Source organism: Rattus norvegicus, chromosome 3 (assembly GCF_021556685.1).
Source record: "Rattus norvegicus strain SHRSP/BbbUtx chromosome 3, alternate assembly SHRSP_T2T, whole genome shotgun sequence".
Classification (NCBI taxonomy): domain Eukaryota; kingdom Metazoa; phylum Chordata; class Mammalia; order Rodentia; family Muridae; genus Rattus; species Rattus norvegicus.
Genome location: NC_141536.1, coordinates 104877577 through 104891996, shown reverse-complemented (window position 1 = coordinate 104891996; position 14420 = coordinate 104877577). Strand labels below are relative to the sequence as shown.

General features: G+C 44.9%; 1 protein-coding gene across 2 annotated transcripts in view; it reads right to left on the bottom strand.

The window, feature by feature from the left end:
• Eif2ak4 (eukaryotic translation initiation factor 2 alpha kinase 4) overlaps positions 1 to 14420 on the bottom strand; it is an 85433-nt gene that overhangs the window by 53583 nt on the left and 17430 nt on the right. For both annotated transcript variants that reach the window (XR_015680386.1, NM_001105744.2), the window contains 4 exon segments: positions 13402 to 13554; positions 11037 to 11117; positions 8879 to 9027; positions 3480 to 3595 (listed from right to left, as the gene is read on the bottom strand). Coding sequence is in view for 1 of the 2 variants with exons in the window: in NM_001105744.2 (NP_001099214.2) it covers positions 3480 to 3595; positions 8879 to 9027; positions 11037 to 11117; positions 13402 to 13554 (499 nt within the window). In the remaining variant the exon portion in view is untranslated.

Below are 14420 nucleotides of genomic sequence, written 5' to 3'. Positions count from 1 at the left end.
CTAACTATGAAAAGAATCATTCACTGCAATACCTGTCCGTTTGTTAGTGATTTTTAATAATTAACCAATACAATCTGATCCTTCACATCTTGATTACTGTAGAAAGTTCTGAACCGATGATGAGATTTAACATCGAGTGAGACACAGAGAATAGCACCTTACTGGACCTACAGTGCTGCTCTTCTTCGTGGCCTACCTTTGTGGACCACACCTGCCCTACCATTCCACTAATATAGATTAGTGTGCACAGTGCAACAGCCTGTAGTCTAATTTGAAAAGTGGCTTCATTAGAGGCACAAACTCTGTATATGCTCGGCAGAGCCAAGTGCCCAATGCTTTAGAGGAAAGAACCAGAATGACAGCCAAGGCTAAAAAGCGGTGCGCTTGGTTAGCTAGCGGGCATGTTTCCCCTGGGGACCCAAACTGCTCTAACATCAAACCCTGTTGTACAAAATTCTCTGTTGCCATTAAAGATGATAATAGAAAAAGGAGAAAATAAATAATTTTCATTTTACTTTTATTTTCCTTTCCTCTGTGCTCTTTCCTTTTTAATTTAATATAATTTAACTTAATTTAATTTAATGATAGCATTGTCCCACACAGACCACACAGTTCTTGGTTGTAGGGGATACTTTGTGTCTGGCTGCCAATAAGTTAGATGTCAGTAGCACCCTACCACAGCATTAACTGTCAACTGTGCCTGTAGACTGGGCTAGCTCAGTAGCAGGGTGCTGGCTAAGTATGTGCTCGGTGTGGGGTTCGGTCCCCAGCATGGAAAACAAGCAGTCCTCAGGTATCACCAAATGACACCAGGCTACAAACTCATCTCCAGTTTGGAACCACTAATATTACAGAAATCTAGCTCTATGTGTGCATGTGGTGTGTGTGTGTGTGTGTGTGTGTGTGTGTGTGTGTGTGTGTGTGTGTGTATGTATGTATGTATGTGTGTGTGTCCGCGCACAGGATGGCTTGGGTGCTGGCCCTCGGGTGCTGTTCATCTTGTTTTTGAGGCAGGGTCTCCCACTGCCTCACAGCCAGTGGCTGGCTGGCTAACCAGAAATCTGCCCCACCTCCCAGCACTTGCATGACGTGTGCATGGCACCGTGCTGTCATGCTTAGGTTTACTTATTTTAAATGTGGTTCTGGGGTTGGAGTCATGTCTTCTTACGAGCACTCTACAGCCTGAGCATCTCTGCAGCCTTACCCTTTCCTTTTAGTACAAAAACACTAGTTTTTCATGTTATTACTTCTCTTTCCTAATGAGAAAAATAAATTAAGAGCTGTTGATAATTACATTTTCCATTTGAAAAATCAGAAGCAAAATTAACCCGCACATATAAGACAGTTTTAGCAAAAGTACTTTGGAGAATTATAGTTGAATTTGCTCAACTAGCCTTAGCATTTGTCAGGTAGTTTTTACTTTAGGGAAACGCTGGCAATTTAGAGATTTTAATTAAAATGACCTAATTATTTGCTAGTCACAATGACTTGTAAATGTCTTAGCTGAAGAGGGAAAGACCCTGATGTTTGAAAACTTGCCAGTTAAAGGAAGCGACTTTCAACTCCTGTGTTGAGCGGCTCCTTGGAGACAGTGACACAGAGAGCTTATGGGATGGATGGAGGATGACAGGGCTCAAATGAAGTTTCACTGCATATGTGTGCTTCCTAGTGCACTGGCACTCACTCATATATGTATAACATTATACATATACATAATATACGTAAAACATTCATTTATCATGTGGTGCACATACATGTGTATGCCACTGTCTCTATGTGTGGATACAAGAGCACTTTCGGGGGTCAATCCTTCCCTTCTATCATGCGGTTTCTGGGTAGCACTCAGGTTGCTAGGTGAGTGCCCCTATCCAGTAGGCTACTTCACTGGCACTGTGTACAAATAGCTAGACTTTTTATAATTGCTGGGGCTTTTAAATTATAAATTCATTTTGCTGCCCTCATATCACCCTTTTCTTTTTTCTTTTTTTTTTTTTTTTTTTTCTTTTTTTCGGAGCTGGGGACCGAACCCAGCGCCTTGCGCAAGCAAGCGCTCTACCTAAATCCCCAACCCATATCACCCTTTTCTTATGGAGATGACCCAGAGAGCAAGTGTGCTGAGGCTAAAGGAGAAAGTTAGCAGGACACTGACTGAAGCTGTCCCACGCCAGCAACAGTCACTTATCCAGACAGTTGTCAGCACCTCACCCATAGCCAGAAACATCCTCCAGTCTCTCTAACTCCACCTTTAAATTGAAAAACAAACATTATATGTTGCTTCTCAAATTGAAAATGTTTATTGAAAATTAAAAAATTAGTTGATGGCTAAAAAAAAAACCCCAGATACTTCATAGAAATTAGGGTCTGTTTACAATGCCAGACCCATTGTGAGAAAATAAATAATTGAATCTTGGAAGTTCACAAGGTGAATCTAACGGATAGGCACACAGTGAGTCTAAGCCGAGGCACTCTGCCTTTCTGATTTCCCAGGTTATTGAAGCAGCGAGTTTCATGTTGCCAGTTCACGAATGTCTGAGTAAAGGACAATCTCAAGTCCAAGGCCAACCACCTCTACGGTGGCCTCCAACCTGCCTAGTGGCTGTTTGCATATGTCAGTCTGTGTCTGTGAATCCTAGGTGTCTAGGCTGCTGTCACAGTCCCAGGCTGTGTCCAGACCAGAGTCTTCAGACGGGCGGTTTCTACCCCTTCCATTCTCTGCCCACTCCTTAGCTGCTCTCTGGCTTATTCATACCACCTTAAAATGAGGACAGAGGCTGAAAGCAAGCCGGCTTGACTTGTGATATCTATCCATTAACTCTGGCAATTACAGGACTGCAAATAAAAGTTAATTTAATTTTAACAACTGTTAAATTCACTACATGAAAGCAAGCTCTAGCAGCTTATCTGTACGGCTAAGAAACCTAGATTTTTAAATAAATAATTAAAGTCCCAAATTGCAGAGAGAGGTTCATCCCATCAGAGACAAGTGCTAAATAAGATGTAGAGAAAATAAGGTGGTTTTCCCGGCCAGGCACAGTGCCATGTAGGATACTACCAAGCAGATGGACAGTGACTTAAGGAGACGTGGGGGCCAGGGATGGGACTCAGGGGCCCTGTACTTGCTTGGCATGCACAAGCATCTTGGTGCAATCCTTAGTGCCATGAAGGGAAAGCAGGGCTTTGGTCATCGAAGGTGGCAAGCATCAGGCTCGCCCTGTTTACTCACATTTCATCAGTACCAGACAGTAGGATGCAATACTTAGTCCTATCTGTCCACTAATCATTCCAAGAGCATGGTTGTATTTCCATATTACATCAGAGGAGCTGAACAGCTTCTCTTCCTGGGAATGAAAAGCAGTGGCCAGAATTGCAGCTTCCTGCTAGGATAAGGGTCTGAGGAGAAGAATCTCCAGTCTGTTCAGTTACATCAGGATTAACGTTTGTCACTAAACCAACCTAATGGACTTGGCTAGTTTACTCACCAACACATTTCCCTTTGTGCACCATGAGCTGATCAGCGCTACCCACACAGAAGTAGAGGATGTCACACGAGCCAGGAGAGGCTTCACCACTACAGACAGAATACTGACGTTCTCGCCTTAAAAATAAATCCGGACAATGTTTTTTCCTTTAGCTTACAGTTCAACACAGGAAATTCTCGCCCCTCCATCCCTCCTATTAGCCCACTGAGTCCAGTCTCCGTGTCTATGGGGGATGGAGATGAAGGTGCCAATGGGAAAGCTATTTACTGTCTACTCCCATTGCTCCGCCACAAACTCCATTCAAGGTGGTAAGCACACTGGCTGTTTGCACTGAACTTAAAATTCAGATCTCGACTAGGCAAGATGGCTCAGCAGGTAAAGATGCTGTCTTAAAAGCATGATGACCTGAGTTTGAATCCTGGAACATGGAAGGAAAAAACTGATTTTACATGGCTGACCTCCACACAGGCACATGCAGCACACACACCGCCCCCCCCCCCCACTACACACACAAAAATAATAAGTTCTTGCATTCTTTTTTAAAAGTTTTATTTATTTAATAATATCTATATAATTGTATACTGTAGCTATCTTCAGACACACCAGAAGGGGGCATCGGATCTCATTACAGATGGTTGTGAGCTGTGTGGTTGCTGGGATTTGAACTCAGGACCTCTGGAAGAGCAGTCAGTGCTCTTAACCACTGAGCCATCTCTCCAGCCCTAGTTCTTGCGTTCTTGATCACCACCAGGGCTGGTGGTGACTGTACTGACAACAAAGACACACAACAAACATTTCATCGGTACAGGAAGTTCAGCTGGCTGTCCATCCCTGCAGCAAGTTCTACTGGCTGTCTATCACGGGAGGAAGCTCAACTGGCAGTTTATACTCATCCCTCACCAATCTCCTATCTTTTCCCTTCCTAGGCGCAGATGCATTTGCAGAAGCACATGGGCTCAGAGTTCTCACAGTTCTAGAATGGGCCTCAGCCAGGGAATGGTCATTCATTCTCTTACTGTCTTTGACAGACACTCCCTGTCACAAGCCTCTATGACTGTCCCTAAATACTCAACCTCTCTATTTTCGTTTCTTTTTTCTGTTATTCCCTCCCCTGCCTTCCTCTCTCCTCTCCTCTCTTTCCTCTGCCATGGATGGGGAGCACAAGCTGGAAAACTAGAATGCAAAAATAATCAACAAGTTGGGGGGCGGGGGACAGTGAGCAATGAGGGAGAGGCCTCATTCGTGCGTGAATGCTCTGGAACCGCTCTGATGAAGCCTGCAGCAGATCTCTAAGGGACTCAGGCAAAGAGGCCTGTTCTTTTGCTGAAAACAAGGAGCACAGAGGGAAGGAAGTTCCCAGTCCCTCCAGCCTTAGCCATAAGGAGTCTGGCGCTGGCAGCCGTCTTTAAGTCAACACTGAGGACAGACTGTGGGCAATGCCTCAGTTCCATTCCCTACAGACCTGCTGTCTGAGATCCGGCCATCGGCAGGTCCTTCCATCCTTCATGTTGCTGTGTTCCTCTCTCCTCACTCCTCCTCACGCTGCCCTCCTGGGCTGCGCTCTCCACACACGTACTCTGGCTCCTCATAGTCTAACCCTATCCCGCGTCTTCACGCCAGCCCTCCTACCATTCCTTCCTCATACACTGCAGCAAGCAAACAAACAAACCAGCATGCTCCTCCTCACTGACAAGTGCACTTTTATTTTCCTGTGGTTCTATCATTAGCCCTATAGACCTGACCCCCATGCCACATCTCCTCACTAGCTCCCCATCCCGTTTGGACATCTGCAACTTTCTACCACATACAAACATTTTTCAGTCATAACCCGGTGTCTCTCTTTCCAATCCTGGGACTTGGGCCCTTCCCCAACCTTTTCTCACATGGGGTCTCATACCACCCACATGTCCCACATACTCTAAATGCTGGGGCACAATCAGTACATTGTCGTTCTGCTTAAGCTTCTTCTTGTACAAACAGGAGCACAATGAGATTTGTGGAGAAAAGGGACACAAGCAAAGGTTCAACACCACATGCTAGACTCGCATGAAGAATCTAGCAGCCCTTGGTCTGAGCTCTGCTCCAGCCAGCAAATGGTGCTACACAGTCCTCTTAGTCCAACCCATCCCAGTGTCCCACAGTTGACAGGTTTGAAGGTATTTTAGAATATTAATTGCTACATACCTGAGTCACAGAGCACAGAGATATTAAGTTGGCACTAACCTGGTTAGCTTTCAGAGTGCTAGAAGGAGCTGTGTATGCTACCAGAGGAGAAAAGTCATCATTGATCTTGCCCAGATGTGAACCTTGTGAGCTACAGTAAGGTCAGCCCTGACAAGATATACCTATTGGTGTAATAGTGGCATGAACATCAGGGGGTAACCAACTACTTTAACTATATTTTAAGTCCCATGCCACAAGTCCCATAACACCTATACCTGGCACCACTGTTGGACCAAGATTTTGCTAAATGGATATTGTAGTAAACCAATTCCTATCAACATGGCTGTACCCAGATTAGTCCATCTGTCAACTCTCAACAGAGAGACTTCTCTTTGCAATAGATGGTAGTTAACACAGAGACCCACAACTGACCAAGGCACAGAGCATTAGAGACCAGAATGGCTAGCTTTGAATGGACATCTATATCATGTTCTCCTCCTCCACCAAGGCTCAGGGACCTGTAGAAGAGATGGTGGAAAGACCTTAAGACTCAGAGGTGGCGAGTGTATACAAGGAAACAGTATTCTTTAGTATTGTCCAGATACTGCAAGACAGCTGCACAAATGAAGTCACGTGACCGCGACAGCATGCACAAACCCCATGCAAACACAAGCCAGTATGGGAAGGGATGGGACATGAAGTTCTACCCTAGTTGAGAAGCCACTGGCAACTGATGGCAGCTGGGAGAAGGGGGTCAGTTTTAGAGCTTAGCCTTGGTAAGTAGCCATGCTCCGGTGGGATGCCTCACAGCTGAGAATATAGAAGCAGCACAAACTGGACTTGATGGATTTTAAAAAGGACACAAACATGGGTGGAGAAGAAATGGAAGGAGGTGAGTTTAAGAGGACAGCTGGGAAAACACACTGTGAAATCCTCAAGGAACAAAAAAAACTGACCACCTCATTACAACTGTCAATAGTGTTAGAGCTGGGGACGTAGCTAAATGGGCCAGCACTTGCCTAGTGTACAAGGCCCTGAGTTTCATCCCTAGCTGCAACAAACAAATAAACAGAAAACTCATAGACACATAAACCAAGTTGTAAGAAGAGGGCAACTAGGACTAAAGAAGAAACAGAGATGATTTTAAAAGTCAAAGTATCTATAAAATAGTAAGTGTGGCACATGCCAGCCAGCACAGACTGGCATTGAGAACAATTATGGAAGCCCAACAGTACATCACCAACAGCCAGAATTTAAAATAAGGAATAGAGAGGAGAAAGCCAGTCAGCGATGCATCAAGAAGTGGGCCAGAACTACCTCTTAGGATCTACTCTGCTCACTAGAGCAGCAGCTTCTGAACTCTCGCAGACACCAAGGGCCAGTGGCGTCAGTCTAGGGTCTGTTCTGGTCATGGACGGCTCACTTTCGTTAGCACCTCTGCTGCATAGCTGAGGCAGCATTGAGCCTAATAAGGTGAAGGTGGGGTCAAGCAAATGGCAAATGCTAACAGTCAGGTCTCGCAAGGGCCAGAAAACCTGATACAACTAGATTCCAGAAGGTAAATCAGAAATGTAAATTCTTAATAACTGGAAAGAGAAAATACGACCCAGATCCATTAAGATGGCTCAGTGGGGAAGGCATTTGTCACCATGCCTGACAACTCCAGTTCAATCTGCACATCGACATGCTGGGAGGAGAGGACTGACTGCTACAGTTAATCTCTTAACTCTACATTGCACACGCACACATGCATGCACGAACGCACACACGGGCCAGTCATCTCAGCGTGTAAAGGTTGAGCCTCACAAGCCAGATGAGACGAGTTCAATCTCTGGAACTCACAGAAAGGCAAAGGAGCATCCACTGCACATAGCCCTCTGACCCACACGTGGGCTCTGGTACTCACACACAATAAATAAACTAAAAAATATTTGTAATGTTTAAAGTAAAAAATTACAAATAAAAAAAGTAAATAGGGTTCAAGTGGTAAGACAGTAAGTGGCAATGTGTCACCAAGGCCCAGAGTGGGGCCGCTACAGTTTGCAACTGGAATGCACAGAAAGACCCATGTGCTAAAGCAGGCCTAGTGGGCCCTCAGCCCCTCCATCCTTCCTTCTGCGGCCTGGCTGTGAGGTGAGCAGGTTCGTGTGCTGACACTTCCCACTGTCATGTGCTGACTCCACAGAGGCCTAAACGAAATGGGGCCATGGGACTGGTAGGACAGTACTGACACTTGAAAAGTAGTCCTCTGACTTCTACATGTGCCTCACGGTGCACGTGTATGCACACACATACAGACACCCCTACACACACACACCTACACACATTTCCAATAATAATAACTTTAATTAAAAATGAGCTGAAGAACCTATAATATTTAATAACTTCTCCATTCATGGCTTCTTCATTCAGATTCCTTTCTGGTTTTCAGGAGGCCAAAGCACATGAATGGAGAAGACCTAAGAAGGGAGAGAGATGGAGAAAGTAGTGTTCTTCCTGTGACCTCTGGTGACAGAGGACCTAGGCGCCTACCTCGGAGGCTGTGGCTCTCTCCCTTTGGAATGGGTATTTTATCCTGTATCTATTTTGGAAGATCCCATACCTCGGTCTATGTTTGTACCTAACTATAGCAGGCTGTGCAGCTCATTTGATGGGGTGCTTGCCTAGAATAGAGTCCTGGATTCAACTCCCAAGACCAGGTGTAATGCCAGCACGTAGATGGTAGAGGTGGGAGCTCCAGAGCAGGTCTGGCTGCAGAGCAAGTTTGAGGTCAGCCTACATTATACTGAAGAGAGATTATGCAGCGCTGTAGGCTGTTCTACAGGTTGTGACTGGCTTCACTAGATACTTGGAGACACGCATGATGATGCATGCCTGTTAATCTATTGTGTGGGAGGCTGAGGTCCAGAGGATCACAAGTTCGAGGTCAGTCTGGGCTATAAGTACGATTTTTGCCTCAAAATAAAATGAAAAAGAGCTGGGATGTAGCTGAGGTGGAGCTTAGACAGCATGGGTGAAGCTCTGGGTTTAAACACCAGCACCACAAAACAAATATGTGATGTCACTTAGAAAGTGTTAAGCAAAAACCTGGTTTCATATACATAGCTAACATGTTATCAAGATAACCGTGCTGAGCGGATCACTGAGATCCTATCTGAACATTCCTACCCACTCACTGCAGGCCAGTTATCCTTCCACATCTCCCACCCTGCAGATGAGAAGGCTGAGGGACTCACCTGGACCTTCCTGAGGAGTGTGCCCGGGCTTTACCATTTCCTACAAAGTCAGGAGAGCCTCCATGGAGAATGGCAGCTGCCCTGTGTCCTGCTGGGTCTCTCTTAGAGGCATGATCCTGGTTTGTCAAACTAGTAATTTCCAAACGTTCCTAGAAAAGGGGAAATAGAACCCACATGGGCTGTTCATACAAGCAGATGACAAGCACGGTTGGGATCACCCACTCAGTACAGAATAAACATTTTATTTAATCAGGATATTTTACTGTCATTTTTGCTAATGTGAAAAAAAAAAACACTGGATCAAGAAGCAGTGTTGGGGGATGGGGGGGTGGGAAAAAAAAGAAGCAGCGTTGGGGCAAAGTTTACAGCCCAGCTCTGTGGGGGAGCCACAGTGGGAGGAGGGCATCCACCTACAGTCAGGAGCAGAGAAGTGGATATAAAGCACGCCTCATACTCAGCTAGCCACTCCTACTCTTGCACAGTCCAGGGCCCTAAACTAGGGAATGATGCCACCCACAGTGGGCTGGGCCTTCCTATGTCATTTGGCAATCAGGACAATTCTCCATAGATAGATACACCACACGCCAAACCTAAAGCAAACAATCTCTCATAAGATTTTCCTCCCAGTGATTCCAGGTGTGTCAACTTGACAGTAACAGCTAACTATCACAGCTTACAGTGCAATAGCTAGACATAACAGGGGAATGGCTGTACAAGCAAACACAAGGAACTGAATTTTGATTCCCTACGTTCACACATACACAAAAAGTCACCAAGGAGGCAGAAATAGGATGATCCTGGAGGCTCACTGGCCAGTCAGTCTAGCCAATCAACGAGCTAAGTTCAGTAAAAAACCTTGTCTCAAAAAATGAAGTGGAAGGGACCAGAGAGATAGGTCTTCTAGGGACTAGAGAAATAGAGGTTAAGAGCACTGGCTGCTCTTTCAGAAGACCTGGGTTAGATTCCCAGAACTCACATGGCAACTCACTACTGTCTGTAACCCTAATCCCGGGGGATCTGATGCCCTCTTCTGGCCTCACACAGTGCCCCTCAAGCACTGCACACTTGTGACACATGGACATGCACGTACAAAAACCACACAACAAATTAAAAATAGACATGGTAGCAAACCACTGAAGGCAGTTGACCTCCGCCTTCACAAGTGCACATGAAAGCAGTGTATACATCCAATAGGGTGCTCAACCCAAGCCAACCCTACGTCAACAAGTGAAGTCCATATCACAGCTTTAAGAGCATGAGGTTTTTATACGTGGAAGAGCTTCAGGGAAGTTAAAAAGGCAGAGCTAGAGGAGATTAGAGACTGGGAGGCTGACAGGAGGCAGCGCAGAGGTAAGAAGGGAGGGTGGAGGCAACAGAAATACCAGGTTTGGATTCAGCTTTATCCAGGGTGGACTGCCACTACAGTCCTTTTGTTTTAGATGAGGAAAGACAGGCATGGAAGAGTGTCCTCTCTAAGGTTCCAGCAGAAAAATGAAAGCTTTGGTTGGGTGTTGTTTCCTGCTGTACAGCATGGGACCCTGCCAGCAATGTTCAGAAAACAATGAGGAATGTCCCATCACATCCAGTTCGTTCTTTTATAATTTGCTGGTGAATCATTCTTTTTATCACCAAATTGAGTTTCAGGAAGGTATGTAAGGTTTCCATTTGCTCTTCAGTAAGAACAAACTGTTTTGTTTGTTTGTTTAATAAAAGTTCTATTCCAGGCTAATTAAAATTTCAATCTCTTGCCTTTGGACTTGTTTAATAAATTACTGTAATTACATAAACCAAAGTTATTTACAGATAATATACAATGCTGAATTTTGCCACCTGTTTTAGAGATCTAAAAATACACGGTAAGTGGAACACAGTGCTTACATTAGAGCTGTCAGAGCTAGGGAGGTAAGGCAGAATTGTCAAGAGCATAGGGTTAGCTTATGTAATATTATGAATTCAAAGCAAGCAGAGGACACACAGGAAGACCCTGACTCAAGCCCCTTTTACCACAAATAAGAAAACAAACAGATTCCCAAAATGTAAAAAATAAAACATTGATGCTTTTAGCTTTAGCACATGAGAGGAGAGGAGAGTGTCTCCAGTGGAAATAAGAACTTTTACAAGAGGAAATGCAGATCCTTTGGTACAAAATGGACAGCACCTGCTTAGCCATTTCCTTCCTTTTCTTCTCTTCCTTGATCTCCTCTTTCCTTTTCTGAATCTCGTGGAGGATTTCACGTTGCTGAAATAAATCAGAGCAGGTCAGACATCAATCTCTGGAATGCATCTAGCAGGTCCATCCTGGACTCACACAGCTTTTGAATTTCCATGGCCTGAAACCCTTGTTTCCTGAGATCTACACAGGAAAGCTTGGAGCAGCCACACACATCCCTGAGAAGCAGGCTTTCCTATGGAGGTGTTAGGTCTGTCTTCCTCTTTCACTCCTCTAGCTCTGTCATCCGCCCGTGTTCTTTGCCATGGATCTGTATAGGTGTGGTGGAAGCTGGATGTTCTCAGAGCCTGGGCCTAGGGTGGCAAAGGCCCAGGTATCACGTCAATCCACCATGACCTTAATCTGCCTTCTCCCATCATCCCTTTAAGTATTAAAACTAGTATTTTGATCTTCATCAATTGTTCTTAGCTCCCTACAATTATAAATTATATCAAAAAATTAAGTCATCAAAGATGTAAATAAAAATAAAATGCAGGGGTTGGGGATTTAGCTCAGTGGTAGAGCGCTTGCCTAGGAAGCGCAAGGCCCTGGGTTCGGTCCCCAGCTCCGAAAAAAAAAAAAGAAAAAGGAAAAAAAAATGCAAAAACATAACCTACATTTACAGGTAGCTACAGCAGTACACCAAAAAAGACTGTTAGTCAAAGGCCCACTAACTTCTAATAATGAACAGCTATGTATTCTAAATGGTGACTAGAGATAGTTTAATGGGAGCTAAGTGATATGGATAAGATTGATCGCAATGGACTATGAGGGATAGAGAATGCTTGCCCTGTCAAGCATGAGAACATTCTATAGAAAACACACAGAGTGTAAGTACATTACAGGGTGGAGAAAATTAGGCAGAAACAAGAATCAGACAAAAGCACCTTAAAGCAGAAAGGGGATATTAGGAAAGAGGAAAGGCACTAGAAAATGAAGAAAGAGGGGTGAGAGAGGGCAGCAGTGTGGTGAATGCCATCGAGTATGTCACGTGTATGCATAAAACGTCACAGGGAAACATGGTAAGTTAAAGAGGGAGAAAATCCAAGTCTTGAAGTACGAGTAGTAACATCTATAGCAGGGAAGAAAACCAGACTTCCACACCAAGAGATAAACATAAACTCAGTCCTAGATGAGAAGTCTAGTGAGGGTAAAAAACCAATTCTTCCCCAAAGAATATGCAAATTTGCTCTAATTAGTCAAAATATCATGAGGCTTATATGTTTTGTTGAATCTGAAGGAACAATTCTGTAGTTTACCTGAGACACTAGGTACACGGCACATGTCTGTGAAACCCACACTGGGATACACAGTAAGACCCTGCCTCAGGAAAAAGAAAGGAAAGAGAGGGAGAGGAGAGGAAGCTGGAGAAGTAAATGAAGGGCAGCAGAATGGTTGAAAAGAATATGAAGATGGGGGGTGGGGAAGGGTAGGTTGGCCTGTGAAATATTAAAACATTCAAAGATAAAAAAGTTCAGAGTGTGTGAATACTCAAGAAAATGAACTTACATTTACCAATAGACTCTAGCATAGGTCAGCAATTAAGACACATTTCAAAACAGTGGTTCTCAACCTGTGGGCAGTGACCTCTTTGGGTGTTGCGTATATCCACACTGTGGTTCATAACAGTTGCAAAATTACAGTTATGAAGTAGCAACAACATTTTATAATTGGGGGTCAGCAAATCAGGAGGAACTGTATTAAAGGACTGAAGCATTAGAAAATTTGAGAACTGCTGTTTTAAAGGAATCTACAGCTCACTGAATGAAGATTGGCTGTGTAATGTGTTAGAGAAATACCTCTTTTTTTATAACTTGTGCCCACATAAGTACTTACTAAATTGATCAAGGGGCTAAAAACAAAACAATTTAAATTAAAACCAAGAAGGAAATCCAGGGTATAAAACATCTTAAAGGATTTTTAGAGTCAGGATCAGTTCCTTCTGAGGATAAGTTAACAGAAGAATAGAGATCTTTAGTTAACATGAAGGTAACTGGCTCTTCTCCCTGGGCATTAGCCCCATCTGTCATTCAAGAGGAAAACAGCCTCCAGATCCAGTGAACTCCTGTACAGGTTGGCAGGCTTTGGGACACAGGAAGTCTGGTCACACGAGCCACTTGGAGAAGTGTTCCAAGCCAGTGAGAGCTGCAGGGAGGAGCTGGGTGGTGTTTCTGAGTTGTAGTGGCTTCTCGCACATGAATGCACATTTCTTGAATCAAATCTGAGCAAGACCCACAGACAGACTCATAGTCAGACATGGAATAGATACGTGGAGGCCTCCAGGCTGGGGCCAGCACCAGCAGCCGGTTCTCACCTCCTGCTCCTCTTTCTGCCTGGCCTCCAGCAACCTCTGCTGCTTCTCCTGAGCCTGCCTTTCCAGCATTTCTTCATGGAAAGACTTTGGAGGGGGCTTGTTATGCTCGCTGAGAAACGACTGCACGTGGTGTGCCAGTTCGAATATCATCACCTACACATGAAAACAACCAGACATGATCAGTTGATGGCAAGGGGAGGGGCCCAGAGAGGGGCCCCACCCAGCAACGCAGTGAACAGACAGATTCGCCCGCCGTGCCAGCATTTTGTCACTTAGCTCTGACATGTTTGAAATTAGGCATATGACACAGTCACAGCAGGAAAAGCTTTTAAAGGGCTCACTGCATCTGTGATCAAGATGAATTGCTGCTGAGATAAATAAAAAGAGTCTCTTCTGTGTGTGTGTGGGGGTAAGACCTACTATCATTTTCTTAACATAATCATCTGTATAAATAAAGCTGAAAACCAAGACGTGCAATGGGAATGGCTACCTTCCCAAGTAGAAAGCCCATTTACTTGACAGTTGGACAGACTGGTCCCATGAGCATCAGCACTGCCACTGTGCATACAGCACACGGATCAGAGGCCCAGTGCAAGTCTGCAGAGCTCTCCTTTCTGCCCTTCTGGCAATGAACAAGCAGGAGGCTGGTCAATACCTAAGGCATGAGTCAGACAGAGCCAGGAAGGAAAGGCCACCTCAACCGTCCACAGGAGAACAGAGAAAGTCACCTTTCTAGCCTCTAGCCTAAGCCAGAAGCCACCGCTGGGGTGGAAATCAATAATTCCAGGGTTCTGAGACCACACTGACTGGCATCCAGCCCAGGGTAGAGTGGCCAAGCTGCTCCTGTCAGTGACAAATGTGAACTGAGGTTCCTGCCCCCACAATTACCAGAGAGCATTTAGAGCGTCTTACTTCTTCATGCTGCTTCTAAAGGGGCCTGAGCATTGATGACGAATCCCTCAAGAAGCTGTGTCTGTTCACAGTGTGCCTTCCTGGGAGTATGTGCTAAGAAAGTACAG